At 35.5% G+C, this 14954-nt stretch overlaps 1 protein-coding gene and 1 long non-coding RNA gene across 2 annotated transcripts; one reads left to right on the top strand and one right to left on the bottom strand.

Annotated features, from left to right (window-relative positions):
• The first annotated feature begins 5043 nt into the window (after positions 1 to 5043).
• LOC136810715 (uncharacterized) lies at positions 5044 to 8595 on the top strand. Its single transcript, XR_010847142.1, has 2 exons — positions 5044 to 5188; positions 7373 to 8595. It is a non-coding gene; the product is annotated as an uncharacterized lncRNA (long non-coding RNA).
• Positions 8513 to 13945, bottom strand: LOC136810714 (uncharacterized). The gene is made up of 5 exons (XM_067067306.1): positions 13762 to 13945; positions 13112 to 13281; positions 12108 to 12323; positions 10406 to 10681; positions 8513 to 9009 (listed from the first exon to the last, which is right to left on the bottom strand). The coding sequence occupies exons 1-5, from the start codon at positions 13794 to 13796 to the stop codon at positions 8912 to 8914; spliced, it is 795 nt and encodes a 264-aa protein (XP_066923407.1). The 5' UTR covers positions 13797 to 13945; the 3' UTR covers positions 8513 to 8911.
• Between the last annotated feature and the right edge of the window lie 1009 nt (positions 13946 to 14954).

Raw genomic sequence — 14954 nt, 5'->3', positions numbered from 1 at the left:
TTTTTTTACACCTTTTTCTATTGTTTATCTGTGTGAAAAAAGACTGTGACGGTTTAAGGGTGGTAAAACGGACAAAAAAATGCCCGCGCGGCAATTGTCGGCTACGCTCGAAAATGTGTTTTGATCTCTAAATATTTTTTTATTGTCTTGACTATTGATGGATGGAAGAGCAATTGGATTTAAATTTAATTCTAATTTATTTTATTTTCTTGATGAATTTGCATTGAGTTGAAAATATTTTTATACAAATATCGTTTTTATGTCGAAATGTTTCGCATGTTCCACCCTCTGGAAAAAAAAAAAAAAAAAGCTTCGTTGGTACTTAAATAAAAGGATTGAAAGAGGTTGAACATTACTCGTAATTCATAAAATAATTATTCTGAAACTTTTATGTTTGCAATATATTTTATCAACATTTTGTAACATATTCTTGATATGCGTAAGTCGAGATGACGTCATATTTTTTAACGGAAGCACCCAAAAAAGCCGGTTTTTGACCTCTGTGTTTCTATTTTTAGTAACAGAGAGAGGTCAAATCCCGGCTTTTTTAGGGTGTTTCCGCTAGAAAAATGACTTACGCATATCAAGAATTAAAACGCAGAATTTCAACTGCGTGTATACTTTTGAATCACTTTTGTCACCTCGATAATGTTTTTTGTGACTTGAAAAGAATAATATGCAAGAGTTGAGAGCCCTTGTCATAAGAACATCATGACATATTACAGTCGGAGTTTTGAGAAGCTGACGATGATTTTGCCTCTGTTATCTTTATTTTGATGTAGATAAAAGACTTGAGAAGAGTAGAACAACAGAGACTTTTGTAGAAATTTTGACGTTGTTGTGAAAGTATTCCCAAGAGGTATATCATCAAAATTTATTGTTTCATTTTATGTTTTCAACGAGGCGGAAAGTAAGCTAGCAGTGTTTTCTACAAAAATACAAAGGAGATGACGGATGTTCAGCCGTTTATATGTTCATGATGTCACAGACCCGCTAGGACTCTATGCCCACTGAAAGATTTGGCAAAAATTTCATTCCCAGTGGAAAAATTACCCAAAAATTTCAGCCCTACTGAGAAATTTACTTTTTTTAACCCAATTTAAAAATTGGGATTTCAATAGAAATTTTTGTCCCTGCTGTGGGAAAAGTTCGTCCGGGGCTGCGAGACAGGGGCATTCATAAATTTCCTTGACTTTTACTTTCTCATTCTCTATTTTTCCTTGCAATAATCCTTTCGAAAACACTCAAGAAACAATACCTAAAAATCAAACCAGAGGAGAGGTCAAAAAAGAACTGGATACAAATTGGAAACAATTTTCAAAAACCACTTGTGTGGTTTGATGTATATATAGGTCCCTTTTTAACCTTTTCTATTGAACGTACTTACCCATAACAATCTAAAACTTCCCATAACAGCCAAATCGATATGATTGGTTGAAACTCAAATTATGATGTAATTGACCTAAATGAACCAATCAGTGCTCAGAAAAAGGATTTGATTGTTGAAGGAACTTTTGGATCGGTATGGAAAGAAATAATTAAAAAGCACTGGTTTCTAATACGGGTCTTGATGGGGCAACAAAACTTGAAATATTGTTTATGTGGTTCAAAGGTTGAAAAGGTTGTTCTCCATCTTACGGAGGGTCATGTCATACATACAATTAAGGAAATATTAAAATAGTTTTTCAACAATTGCAATTAAATGAAGATTAAGTTGTTTTGATGTAAAGAAGTTTCGGAAGCGCATTCTTGGCAAGCATGTTCATGTGTATGTGTCTGGATTGAAGAAAATGCATCTTGAGGGAAAAAAAGAGTATCATAGCATTACCCAGAGCATGTTTAATTTTTTAAGTTTCTTTTGGTTTTCTATGCGTGGGTTATCAAAGTCTTTTAACTCTTTAAATGCCAATGTCGAGTATATTGGACATGGGTTTAAGTTGGAAATCGTTATTTTTTGTCTAACTCGTAGGAATTGGATTGTACTTTATGGCCAAGCAAAAAGAAAAATTCAAAAGTGAGTCTTTCTCACTAACCTTTATATATCTCTGGACCAAGCTATATCTGCCATCTTTGATCGGAGTTTTTTTGGAATTGGTACCCGAGAAGAAGCTATTGCAATGTTAAAAATTAACGTCTAACGGCGCTACATCATCAAAAGTATTCGAGGAAAAGTAAATCTAGCGCTCTCGATGCATTTTCACCACTATTGAGTAGTGCCGCCATTAGGGTATCAATTTCAAAAAATCTCCAATCAAAGATTTTTGGTAGGCGGCCGAGTAACTTGTAGGATTGAGTAACTTGGTCCATGGATATATAAAGGTCAGTGGTCTTTCTAGCGAGATTTTAAGCAAAAAGTAAAAAGAAAATGCAAAAATTTGATAAAAATCCGCTTTTTTAAAGATTTTGACTGTTTTTTAACCATTTTTGGTCAACGAGAGATCCAAGAACCTCCAAATTAAAGGGTTAAGAAAGTAAACTAAGCAGCTGGGAATGATAGTAAAGCACGTGATTTTTCGTTTCAATTATATGGCATCAGTTTCGCATTAATTATAATTGACATCAATTTGAAAGATCTTAAAGATAAAACATTTTTTTTGAATATTAAAAAATGAAGAAAAGAAATGAATATGAAAAAATATTTTTTACAAATATGAAAAATTCACCGATGTCACTCACAGCCCTTAAACTTAAACATCTTTCGGTAAAACCTTACCACATACCTGACATTGAAATTATATTTCACTATAATAAAGAACTACAGTATATGAGTCTTAAAAAGTTTAACTGCTTCCCTTATGGGAAATGGGTGCAAACATCGCGAGAAAAACATCTCGATACCAATATTTTGTTTAGAAGGTTTTGTTTATTGGTTCAAGAACGTTATTGACGATATTCTAATGTTTTTTTTACACTATGATGTGGGTGTCTAGGCTACTTTTCATTATGTTTAGTAGTCTCATTAATCTACTAAGTAAATAGCCATTTAATAAACGGAAATATAAAACTTTAGAACTTCTTTGGTGAATGTTTGTGCTATCAAGAGACCTCGATATTTGCTTTAGGCCCTTGAAAAGGAATTTTGATTGTTACCTATGCTATACTTATGAAGGGTTCTTAAAGTCATTGTGTCTTTGTCTACTCTAGTCTGCCAGTATCATTTTGATTTGTTTTGTTTAAGGGATACCAATTGGCCTCAAAAACCATGTTCGCTTAGCAGATTCTTGCTAAACAAACTTTTAGAGATGGGAATTGTTGACCTACCTAAAGTTTCATTGAAAAGAATATACTTGGTACGTAAGGTCATAGTGTTGCTTTCATGTTCAGTTTGATGACAGAGGTTTCGAATAAAAAGTGTCACACCACAAAACAACTTGCTGAACAAATGTTTGCTAAGCTGATGCGTTTTTCCAGGCTGATTTACATTCCTTATAAAAAACTATTTAAGACATGCACACAAAACCACAACCTATTGTCTGCTCTTTTTTGTTTACCGAATCAATTTGTAATATTTTTGATCATTAGACAGGTCTTCTTAGACGAATTTTACAGCTTACATGTTTTGGTAGGGATTTCTTAAAGGAGAATATTTATGATTTAAAAATCATTGACTGACATTCTTGAATCTGATTTTAAAACCAATTTTTCGCAGGATAGTGTTCCTTTAATCGCTCTCGGTGACGTGGCTTTTGACAGTCTCACGTCTTTAGATTGATATTACTGATAACTGGTAAATTTTAAACGTCTTTTAAACAGAACATGTCCACGTCGTTGATATCTTCATGTTTTACACCAGAAAGAAATACTTTCTCGTGACTTCAAATCTTAATTTTGATATTTTTTACAATTATTGGTTTAGTATAGAAATGTCAACATAATAGATGTTTAAACAATATGTTTACTTGTTTAGCCACCCACGTAAATCTTTATCCAATTTTGGAGTTCGGAATTTTCAAAAAGGATAACCTGGTTATCGCAGTTATTTGGATTTTACATTTCTGAACTTCGTTGATAGAAGTTTGGTAAGGGCTTTCACCTGGGTTTAGCAAGAAGACGTACATTTGTTTATATCGTACTTGGATTGTTCATTGATAAACTTTTCTAATAGAATTTCATTTTTTTCTGGCAACTATAGCTGTTTCTACCAATAGTGCAAAACTTCATTCTACACTGTGTATGATATTTGAATACATGGGTTGCAAGATTATGCATATAATTACCCGAAAAAGTTCTCGTGATTTTATTCCTATGTTACTTGCTTTACAACTTACTGTACTTGATAAATTCGAACCAATCAGAAATACATGTTATGTAACAAGCACATAAAAATTTCAAGTAATGATGAGCGACCGTAGTGCAGTGGTAGAGCACCCAGCTACAGTGCGCTAGGATGTGGGTTCAACCTTCAGCCGTGTCACACCAAGGATTTCTAAAATGGTACTTGATGCCTCTCCGCTAGGTGGTCAGCAATAAGAGAAGGATCAAGGGTAAGTGGAGCAATCCAGGGAGAAAGAGTGGCGCCCTCCCCTACCTTCGGGCAGATAGCTATCGAAAAAGGCTCCTCATTGGTCGCCTCCGGCTGCGGTCGCAGACTTACTTATACGTGTAAGTAATTACTTATGGTGGGAGTAAAGCAGATTCTCCGTAACTCAAAAGCCCACCCAAGGAGCGTAAATTTGTTTCGCGTTATGAAAATTTCGAGTTATAGAAACAGATTTATAAGGCTTTATCAACTAAAATGACCATCAATTTTGTTTGAGTATAGAGGTTTTATTCATGATATACACCATCGCAATGACCTTTGAAATTACATCACGGACCTAACAGCTGATTGGTCGTAAGTGACGTAAAATCAGTCAATACGTCACTTTCAACCAATCAGATGTTGGGTTCGTGGAAGACATTGCAATGGTGCATATCATGAATAGAGGTTCGAGTTTAGAGACTTCGCTATAATAAAGGAACCTTTTATCGGAAAATACGATTTAATGCATTTTTAATGTACTTGAATTTTTAGACGAAAAATAAAAAACGTATAGAACAACAACATTCTGAAGATTACCAATAACGAATTGAAACGATGAAAACATATTAGAGCATTGAAGATACAACTACGATAAAATGAAATTAATCTGTTGGATTTTGGTTAATGTGATAATTCTCGCATCTTTCTTTGAAGTGCGCGAAACAGGTAAGACTACACCTAGTTATTGCATACAGATTGGTTTTAACGCTCACCTAACGTTATATGGACGTTTAATTTTTTTTATAAGAACCAATCCCAGGGGGTACAAGGTTACGAGGTGACGGCGGGTATGTCCGAGCCAAAAATCGAAAATCAACCCTTAGAGAGAGGAAAAATAGGCGTTTTTGGGACCCTTAGAGAGACCTTTGAGAGACTTTCGAGGGTGTGAAAAAGGTACCCTTATGGCTCGCACATACGCGGCACTTAAGTACCCCTCCCCGGAACCAATAAATTTTTGTTCCAGGTTGACCTATTCTTAATCTTTTTGAAATCTTCAGGATTAAATGATGTTCTTACGATGTTCTTACGATGTTCTTAATACTTCATTGTTTCTCGACTTAAAAAACTTAAAATCAGTAATGTCAAGTAATTTTTGAAATCGAGGCTCACAATGTTCCTAATTCCTTGTTTAGATTTGGGACAAATTTCAGCCTTGTGCTCTTATAAAATAGTTCTTATATAAACAAAGCGTGTATTTTTTCGTTAGTTTTTTGGCGGCGATTTTTTTACCGATAAGGTCATAAAGAAACTCCCCTTATTTACTTTTAAAGATATGCCAAAAAGTAGTCGAAAACACTTAACAAAACACGCGGCGGTTGGTTTATCAAGTAATTTAAAAGTTCCACTTCAATTGCACTTACACTTAATTTTCGATTAAATTAATCATTTTAGACATTCCAAAATATTTTTCCACCAAAACAAGATAATTACTAATAGACCATAAACGTAAATTCATAATTGCGTTGTCAAGGTAAAATCAGATCTTAATCTTTGGGAAAAATTTCTGGACTGACTGAAAATATAATTACATTATCCTTTTTTTGCACCCTTCTAAGGCAGGCTAGTTTCTAAGGGTTTGAGCCTCAAAATTATTCTAAAATTATTCTTGTAAAGGGTGTAAGAGTCAAATTCATTCAATTTTTTTGACGACCTGAAGAATTTAAAGTTCTTTTATGCCATTGAGCTGGCATCTAGAATCAATGGGTTTTAATATTTCCTTATACATTCTATTTTGTCAAAATATTGGCCTTTTTTGGAAGGTTTCAAAATGGGATAATTATCAGTTTATGAAAGGTAGGAATTAAGATAATTAATCATTCGATAATAAGATTCGTGATTCATTTGTCCTTTAAATAGATACAACTCGATTAGACATTCTCATTGCCGACTTTACACAATAAGACCTCCCCCTTTCAATTAAACACGTGTATTTTCTTCAATATTTCTCCATGCTGTCTTCTCATTTCATAAGGAAGCTAACCTTTAGGATCCGCAGCATCTTTCATATGACGCAACCTATCCTTTTCTTTCATGTTGGGATAACGTAATTACAAATCAAGTAAATTTGTAACTAATAAAGTCCAACACGTTATCAAAATATAAGTAAAAACAGTGAGATCCCTAGGGCCAACTACTTACAGATTTTACATAAACATAAGAGCCTTTTTAACGTTTTATCTCTGACCGCATGTTATTAGTTCGAAAAAGAAGGATAGGATATCGAGGCAAATCTTTTTATGACTAAAAGAGGTAAAAAATCGCCGATCTTTCAATGCAAGGAAGTTTTTGTTCAATGTTAACAACAAAAAAGTTGGGGGAGTTCTATCATTTTAAATACCAACTCTGTTTCAGCATATCAAAAGAAATATTGGATACCACCTCTCTTTCAGCATATCAAAACAATATTACACCCCTGTGTCACAGGCCCGCTGGGGTCCCAGCGCCGCTGAAAAATTGACTTTGAATTCATCCCCATTCAAAGTTCCATGTTTATAAATTGCACTCCAAAGCCATCACCACTGAAGTTTTAACCATGGAACAATAGAATTTTCATCTCCATTGACATTTCAATAGAAATTGTTGTCCCCGCTGTAGGGAAAAAGGTTCACCGGGGCTGTGATGCAGGTTGATTGAATACCATAACGGGATAACATGGCCAACGCCATAAGTTTAAAAGTGGGGGGGGGGCAATGAATGAGTCTAAAGGGCCTAAAGAGACGCAACCAAAAGTTTTTACTTTGCGAAAAATTGGGGGCTCGGGGTACAGCCCAGTGGCGTGGGCCCTGGATAGAGTAGAGAGGTATTCAGGCAGGGTTACATAATAAATTCTTTCTCATTTTATTCCTACAGAAGCATCTCCGATCGTTCATCTGGATAAAATTAAAGAACTCTGTACTCAACAATTCAACACAAAGATAGTTGGTCGTGCAAAAATATGTATGATGTTGTTAAAAATGGGTCTACGTGGAGAGTCAAAGAAAATCAATAAACAGATACAAGCTACGAGTGTAAAACTTGCTAAACAAATCGATAAAATACTATCCCTCAAACGTAATCGGTGAATGGAGCCAGTTTCTTTTCTAGAATGTATATTATAGTTTTAGAGTTTTGAAGCAAATCTTATTGATGGAGAATAATTCTTGCGATGAATGGTGACAAAGAGGTTGAAACAGACAAGAGGGATATTTTTCATCAGAATGTTATCATCAGTCAGCAGACGTTGTTTTGATGTTTGTTTACCTAACGTCATATATGGACACTGAAAACGTTACTTGGTCACACTATGAACGTTATACGAACGTTATATAAACGTTGTTGCTATCTGCCGAGGTACAATTCGGGTCAAAATATATTGATAATTTTGGCGTTTTTAGAAATTTAAAGTTCGGGCGAGAAAGTCGCTTTTGGGCTATTTGTTAGGTTTAATCGAATACTTTGATTCGAGAGGGGTTTATAGACTTCCAGGCTATATTCTGAGTCCTATTGGACTATTTTTGAGCTTTTGGATCCTCAGATCATAAAGTTGTAAGTGTTAATTCCAGCGTTAAAACTCTACCCTTCCAACCTAATTTAGAGCGCTTCCAAATTGTTTGTGACTATAAGATTTCGTGGAAATTTTTCTCAAATATCATGACCAAGATTGTATGAATAATGACTATGAGTGGAATATTCCTCTGGGACAGAACCACTGGGAGCCCCACTGGAAAATTTGGAGAAAATTTCACCTCCGGTACGAAAATACTCTTGAATTTCAGCCTCACTAGAAAAATTACTTTGATTTCATCCCTATTCGAAACTCAATGTTTAAAAATTGTACTCCAAAACCATCCCGACTGGATTTTTTAACCTTGGAACAATAGAATTTCTATCCCCATCGGGATTTCAATAGGAACTTTTATCCCCACTGAGGAAAAAGAATTCCAGTGGGGCTGTGAGACAGGGGTGAATTTATTGAAGCCCTCTGACATGAAAATAGGAGACTCTGACTGATTCAACTTATAAACATTATATATATATTTGATAAGATAAAAAGTAGATTCTAATTTATAAAAAAACGTAATGTATAAAAGAAATTTATATTTCAAAGAACAATATCATCGTGTACACGTTTTTTTATAAGAACATCCAACATTTTTGAAGCCTTGGGATGTTGTTAACTTTTTGGGTTTCAAGCCTAAAAATGTTCTTCAAATGTTCTTATTTTCACCATTTTGTGGCCATTTTTATCCATTTTCCTAAGAAAACGGGTGTTTTTTGAGTCTACAAAGCCTTAAAATGTTCTTAACTTGTTTTTAACATTTTGGCCAGCGAAGCCTTATGTTCTTATATAGTTTGTTCTTATAAAAAAACGTGTAGTCTTCTTTCTTGATAAATTGAATCATGTCCCGTTCAATTTGGCTTGGGAATTGCTGATTCAGCAAGGACAGTTTCATATGAAGGTGGAGGTTCTGGAGGTGCTAAAGCGCTAGTATAACTTGGTGGGCAATCTGAAAAATTTAAGAATGTAAGAAAAGTTAACGAGAAATCAAACAAATGATTGGAAATAAGAATTTAAGGGCTCTGACCATAGTAATTTTTTTCATAATTCTCGTGTATAAAGTGTGTTTTTCTGACTGATGTAACTTACAAAACTATGGCATTTTATACATTTTCTGTTAGGTAAACTATTCCAGAATCTGAAAATTAAAGAATTGCATTGAAACATAGTTCGATCAAGAACAAAACGAAGACATTTGCGGAGACAAGTATTTCAACTTTGAGGACCTTATTTTCGGCAAAAATTTCGGGTGTTTTCCGAACTTAGATTTCACTAACTATTCCGAGTGTTCTTCGCTGTTTTTTCCGGGATAGCCGGTTAATAATGTCGATTAAGAAAACTGGCTGATTTTCCAAGCTCATTTTCCAAGTAGCAGGATATTTGGTTTGATAATACTAATATTTTTTACTTAACGACGCCTTTATATTTTGCCACGTTACTTCTTCTCTTTGCCAGCCAGACTATGTACAGATAAAAATGTTTCAAAGAAAACTTATAATTAAGGAATATTCAAGCATTAGGTCATACATTATTTCTAAAATATAAGCTACGTCATAATAGCTTGAGATCAGATTATGATCGTTTTCTGCCCACCACGCTAAAGCTCTAAAGGTCTAAAGGGATGTGTGAAAACACACAATCAGACGAATATGCAATCTCAAAATTGTAAGGAATGCGTTCAACTAAAAGGATTGGGAATGACAACAAAGTTGCGTGATTGTGTTTATGAATAGGGCACCGTATCAGGGAAAATTTATTTTTTGACTTTTCGGCGCACAACAAGATTCTCGTTGTAGAATTTTCCGCGGGAGGACTATTTTCCTCAGATGGTTAATTCTCAAGTGCTTTCAGAGGTTTACCGTGCCCGTAAGAAAATTATGACCAGCTGTTACCAGGTTATAATATAGGCTATCCGTTATCCCTACCTCGCCTTGAACTGATAACTTAGTACATAATCATAACCCTTGATGAAAACTACAATCAATTTCAATGGAAGGGTTTTTATCACTTAAGATATTCCTTTGGGAATGAACTACCATACTTAGAAGACGAAGCTTGAGTTGTTCAAGATAGAAAGAGTCGATATTTTACGTAGATTTCCAATTAAGCTTGGACTTTTAATAAACCGACTTTTAGCTTGTTTTTGGAAGATACAAGACCAGCGAGCTCGGAAACTTAGTGAAACATGGGAAGGAAATAAGATTCAAACTGGAAACCCCTCGGCGACACTAACATTTTGGTTTCGTATGTTGTGTTGAACGGTGAAAAAGAATGCGGCTATTATATTTTGATTGGTCTCGTATGTTGACATATGAAAATGCACATATGCCCTATCGTAGACTTACCGAAAGGGTCATTTGTCACTGCTGTCATTTCTAATCCTGAGTCGATTCTTTGGTCCTCATTATTCATCGGCCTCCCAATCACTGTTCTTCCAGAATCATCTGTACCATCATTGGCATACTGAGTATTGGTCACTCCATTTCGAGTGTTTCTTGCTACAATGATGGCAGAATTCCTTTTGCGTTGGCGGTATTTTATGATGATACATATGACTGCAATGAGTAATATTGATGCAACGATGGGCAGTGTAATTCGAATGTTTTTATTGCTTGAAGATTCTAAGAAAAAATAAACTTTTTAGTAGCAGTTGTTTAAAGACTCTACAAAAAAAGTAAATATCACAGAAGTTGTAAAGGGGCTAGGCGCTGCTCCAATTGAGAAGTATACAATCCTTTTGTTATGGTTCATTCAACCCTACCGTACCTTCCATTTGCCTAAGTACCCCCCCCCCCCGGGACTTTAACGATTACTATGTCGTGATCATTGCCTAGAACTTGAAACGAGCACCGCCCTCTTAAAGTGCCTTTTCTTAAACCTTATCAATTGCAGGGACACTGGGGAGACTTCATCCTCCCCTACTTTTGAGCAAATGAGATTTTTTCTCAAATCGCCAGGAATTTATCTCATTTTGAGTCTTCAGCCAAATGAGATTTTCTCCCCACTTTTATGCTTGTTCCACCGGGCCTAAATTCTGGTATTTGAATGAAAAGATCTGGTGCCAGCTGGCACACAACGTTGTCTCAACGTTTATCTAACGTTCATAACGTCCATTTAACGTTAGAAGAACGTTGAAACAACGTTGTGTGCCAGCTGGGTATGAGTGAGCTTTATTTGATTGAGCTTCAAAGCGCCGTTTCTTCCAAAATGAATTGACAAAGCGCTGTTTCTTCGAAAACGGATATACATCACCACAGACAGCGATATGCTAATGAGAGGCCAACAAAACTGAGGTTTTAGTGTATTTTAACGTTTTTCAGAATTTAAAGTTCGGGCGAGAATTGCTATTTTAGCACTTCTACTTTCTTCCATTGAATATTTCGATTTTAGAGGGGTTTGGTGGCTTCTAGGCTATATTCCAAGCCTCATTCGAGCAAAGTCTTATAAGTCTCATACTAAAACTCAGAGTTAAAACTCTACTTTCCAACTGTAGTTTAAGGCGCTTAAAAACCAATTGTGGTGTTCAAAATTACACCGGGAACTCCCCTTTGTCTCAAATATTTAGTGGATGATTGTAGATAGAGTACTTTTGCTAAAAAGAGTGCTGCACTTTGAAAGGAAATCTTATCTAGATCACGTGACATTACAATGGAATTTTAGCACTTAACCAATCAGAAGCTTCGCGGGTTTTGGAAAACAATAAACAATATTTTTGCAATATTTTGTTGTTGTTGGAAAAGCTCAAAGCACTCCATCTAGCCCTTCGGGATTTACAGAAATCTGTGACAAGGCCCAATGCTGGGCCTATAGTCTAAGACAAATCACTATCTAAGAAATAAGCCCAAAGCCGAAGAAAATTCGCAAACGGGCTTTTTGCCGAGAAGAGTTTACAGTCGGTAGAGTTTGCCAGTCTTCTTCGAAACTCTCCCGCCGATTTTTATTTCCGTATACCGCCATAATGCCACACCGCCATATTTTCGCGCCTTTACTATCACTATAATGGACGATAACATCGTCTAGGCCAAAAATTGGAAATACGCTTCTTACCTTCCGCTTCCACTTGCGCTTGCTGCTCCTTGGATAACGGAGATGTTGTCCATCCCAATATAAATCCACGATCGTCGTAATATTTGGTAAAAGTGAATTCAATTTGAACTTCGTAGTTTTCAGTGTTGAACGAATATTCACTACGAACACTTTGGAAATGGATATCACCTTCACGTAATGTCTTTGAAAACAATGATTTCACTTTTGATCTTCTACCTAAAAATTATTGTACATTTTTTAAATCCATTTCCACATTCTTTATTTACGTCAGAGTTTTAAAAAGCCAGTACGGGAGGTCCTAGCCAGTACCTTCCCACAAACCAAGTTTTTTATCTGTTAAAACGCGATAAAAAAGCGGTTTTCGTCTAACAGGCTAGGGAGGTCCGAGTAAGTGCTCGAAAAAAATCAACCCTTAGAGAGACTGAGTTTTAAAAGAATGTGTCTAATTTTGGCCTATTATCACTAAACTTCAGCCAGAGTTATCAAATTTAGGTCAAAATTTTAAGAATGACTGATTTTTTAAGGGAATCAATTTACGCAATTTTCAAACTCTTGTCAGAGACTGAATTGCTTGATTACGGTTCTCTTACCGATTTGAGGGACCTTCAATGGTGTGAAAGAAGGACCATTATGGGATTTACATCCCCGACACTCATTTTCCCTAACTGCACCCAAAAAAGTATGGGTTCCTATTCGCTAAATTTGTTTTTAATTGTTCTAGTAATGTGTCTCTAGTGAAATTTGATTTGTTTTGTTTTTTATGCTTTTTAGGATTTTGATTTGTTTTCATTGGTCATTTGATTGTTGTCATATGTTGTGGGAAAAGTTTTAATGTTTTCTGAAATTTGATTACACTTTTTTTTTATAATAACAAGCTATATAAGAACATAAGGCTTCGACGGCCAAAATGTTAAGAACAAGTTAAGAACATTTTGAGGCTTTAAGGACTCAATAACAGTAAAGTATCGACATTCATTCCTTTGACAGACATTATTTTGTCTTACCAGTTATCTGGATACGTGTTCCTTTGGAATCTAAGTCATAATGCATGAAATTGATATGAATGACTTTATCAGGTGTTGTTTTGATTATCCAAATACAATTCAATTGTTTTTGCTCAATTACAAGAGGCCATCTTGGTGTTGAGATTGTTCCACTATCTGCAGCGTAAAACCTATGAATGAAAACATACTGAATTTCATCATACTTAAAAAGTGATTCTGATTAGACATGATTCCTTTTGACCATGTAAATGACCCATAAAAGTCACTGTGTCCAGTGGTGCATCCCACAGGAAAGGCCGACGGGCTAGATTTCGTGCTTTAAGCCATCACAGGCAAAAAACAAATTGAATATCAAAAAAGACATTGTTGCTTTTTTTTTCGAAAATCCGCGAAGCTTCTAATTGGTCGAGCGCTGAAATTCTATTGTAATGTCACGTGACCTAGGTAGGATTTCCTACCTAACCACGGCGCACTTTTCAGCCGAATCACGCCTTCTAGCCCCTCGGGCTTTAAAAATCTATTGTGCATCCCCTATATTCCTTTTGCCTAAGGAACCCGAGATCATACTCTTACGTTACGGGTTGCGACACCCCCAAAAGTAGTAAACTGTAGTTAGGTTGTAAAATATTATTAAACAAATCCCGTTTTACCTATATCTACAATAAGGTGATTTGTTTTTCCCCATATCTGAAAAGCTGATGTCATCAGAAATGAATCTAATCTGGCTGTTATATGTTTTACCATTGCGGACAATAAGTATGATACAACCATCTGGAGCGTAAATATCATGAGGTAAAGTGTTCCCACAAAATGGTCCATATATCTTCGACCAAAAACACCTGTCAATGATAATGATAAAATCAATACAACTTGATTTGCTCCTATCTAATAAGCCATTTAAAGATTATATAAATAGCTTCTAAAATGGATCGGTAGAAAAAAATAAACATCTTTCTAGATGTTCGTGACAGGACATTTGGCCCCTTAAAGGCTTGCCCTGCCAACATTCGTCTGTCGTCCATCCCCCATCAACACTGGCGGATTTAAGCCAATAGAACAAGTACGTCGGAAACATGCGAAGGAGTGCAACGCTTGTTATTAAAAAACAATGAAATCACAATTACAAATCTCCTCCTCTGATATGTTCGACATGGTCTAAAACCGCCTATGCACATGCCTAAGGAAAATTAATCTGGCGTAAGAGAGCAAAGATAGGTTTGTTGTTGGATCACATTATATTTCACATAGACATTGAGGTATCATCACTACGGCTTTTAGTAGGGAGCAAACCTTTAGGACCCGTTACATCTTTTATGCAACGCAATCAATTCTGTTAAATTTTAAAGAATGAAGTATTTAAAGAGTAGTGGGTTTTCTGCTAAGACTTACAATCATGGTCGTAATATTTAAAAAAAAAGGGGAAATTCCAAAGAATTTTTAAAGCCACAAATGATTTTGAAGTGCTCTAAGTTAGGTTGGATGGGTAGAGTTTTAACGCTAGACTTAAGCATTAGGACCTTAGGATCTGAGAATCCAAAAGTTCGAAAATGGTCCAATAAAGCTCCGATTATAGCCTAGAAGTATATAAGCCCGTGCCAAATTGAAAAATACGATTAAATTTAAGAGATGGCCCAAAATCGACTTTCTCGCCCGAACTCCAAGTTTCGAAAAACGAGGAAATAAGCTAAATTCTCAATACCCTATCGGCCAAAACTTAGTCGGCCCTAAGTGACTAAATTCTGGCTTGGTGACTAAAATTAGGGCCGACTAAAAATTTGGGCCAACTAAAATTTGGGCCGACTAAAAATTTGGGCCAAAAATAAAAGTTTATAATTAAGTTTTC

The sequence above is a fragment of the Clytia hemisphaerica genome, unplaced genomic scaffold (genome assembly GCF_902728285.1).
Source record: "Clytia hemisphaerica strain Z4C2 unplaced genomic scaffold, Clytia hemisphaerica genome assembly, whole genome shotgun sequence".
In the NCBI taxonomy this organism is placed as follows: Eukaryota; Metazoa; Cnidaria; class Hydrozoa; order Leptothecata; family Clytiidae; genus Clytia; species Clytia hemisphaerica.
Note: the sequence above shows the minus strand (reverse complement) of the source record. Positions and strands in the feature narration are given on the sequence as shown.

Excerpts from the sequence above, each read along its gene's own strand:
- LOC136810714 (XM_067067306.1), bottom strand. The coding sequence starts at position 13,796 with ATGGGGAAAAACAAATCACCTTATTGTAGATATAG. Across the intron at positions 10,682-12,107 it reads AGCGCAAGTGGAAGCGGAAG|AATCTTCAAGCAATAAAAAC; the intron begins GTAAGAAGCGTA and ends ATTTTTTCTTAG. Across the intron at positions 9,010-10,405 it reads AGTGACAAATGACCCTTTCG|ATTGCCCACCAAGTTATACT; the intron begins GTAAGTCTACGA and ends TAAATTTTTCAG.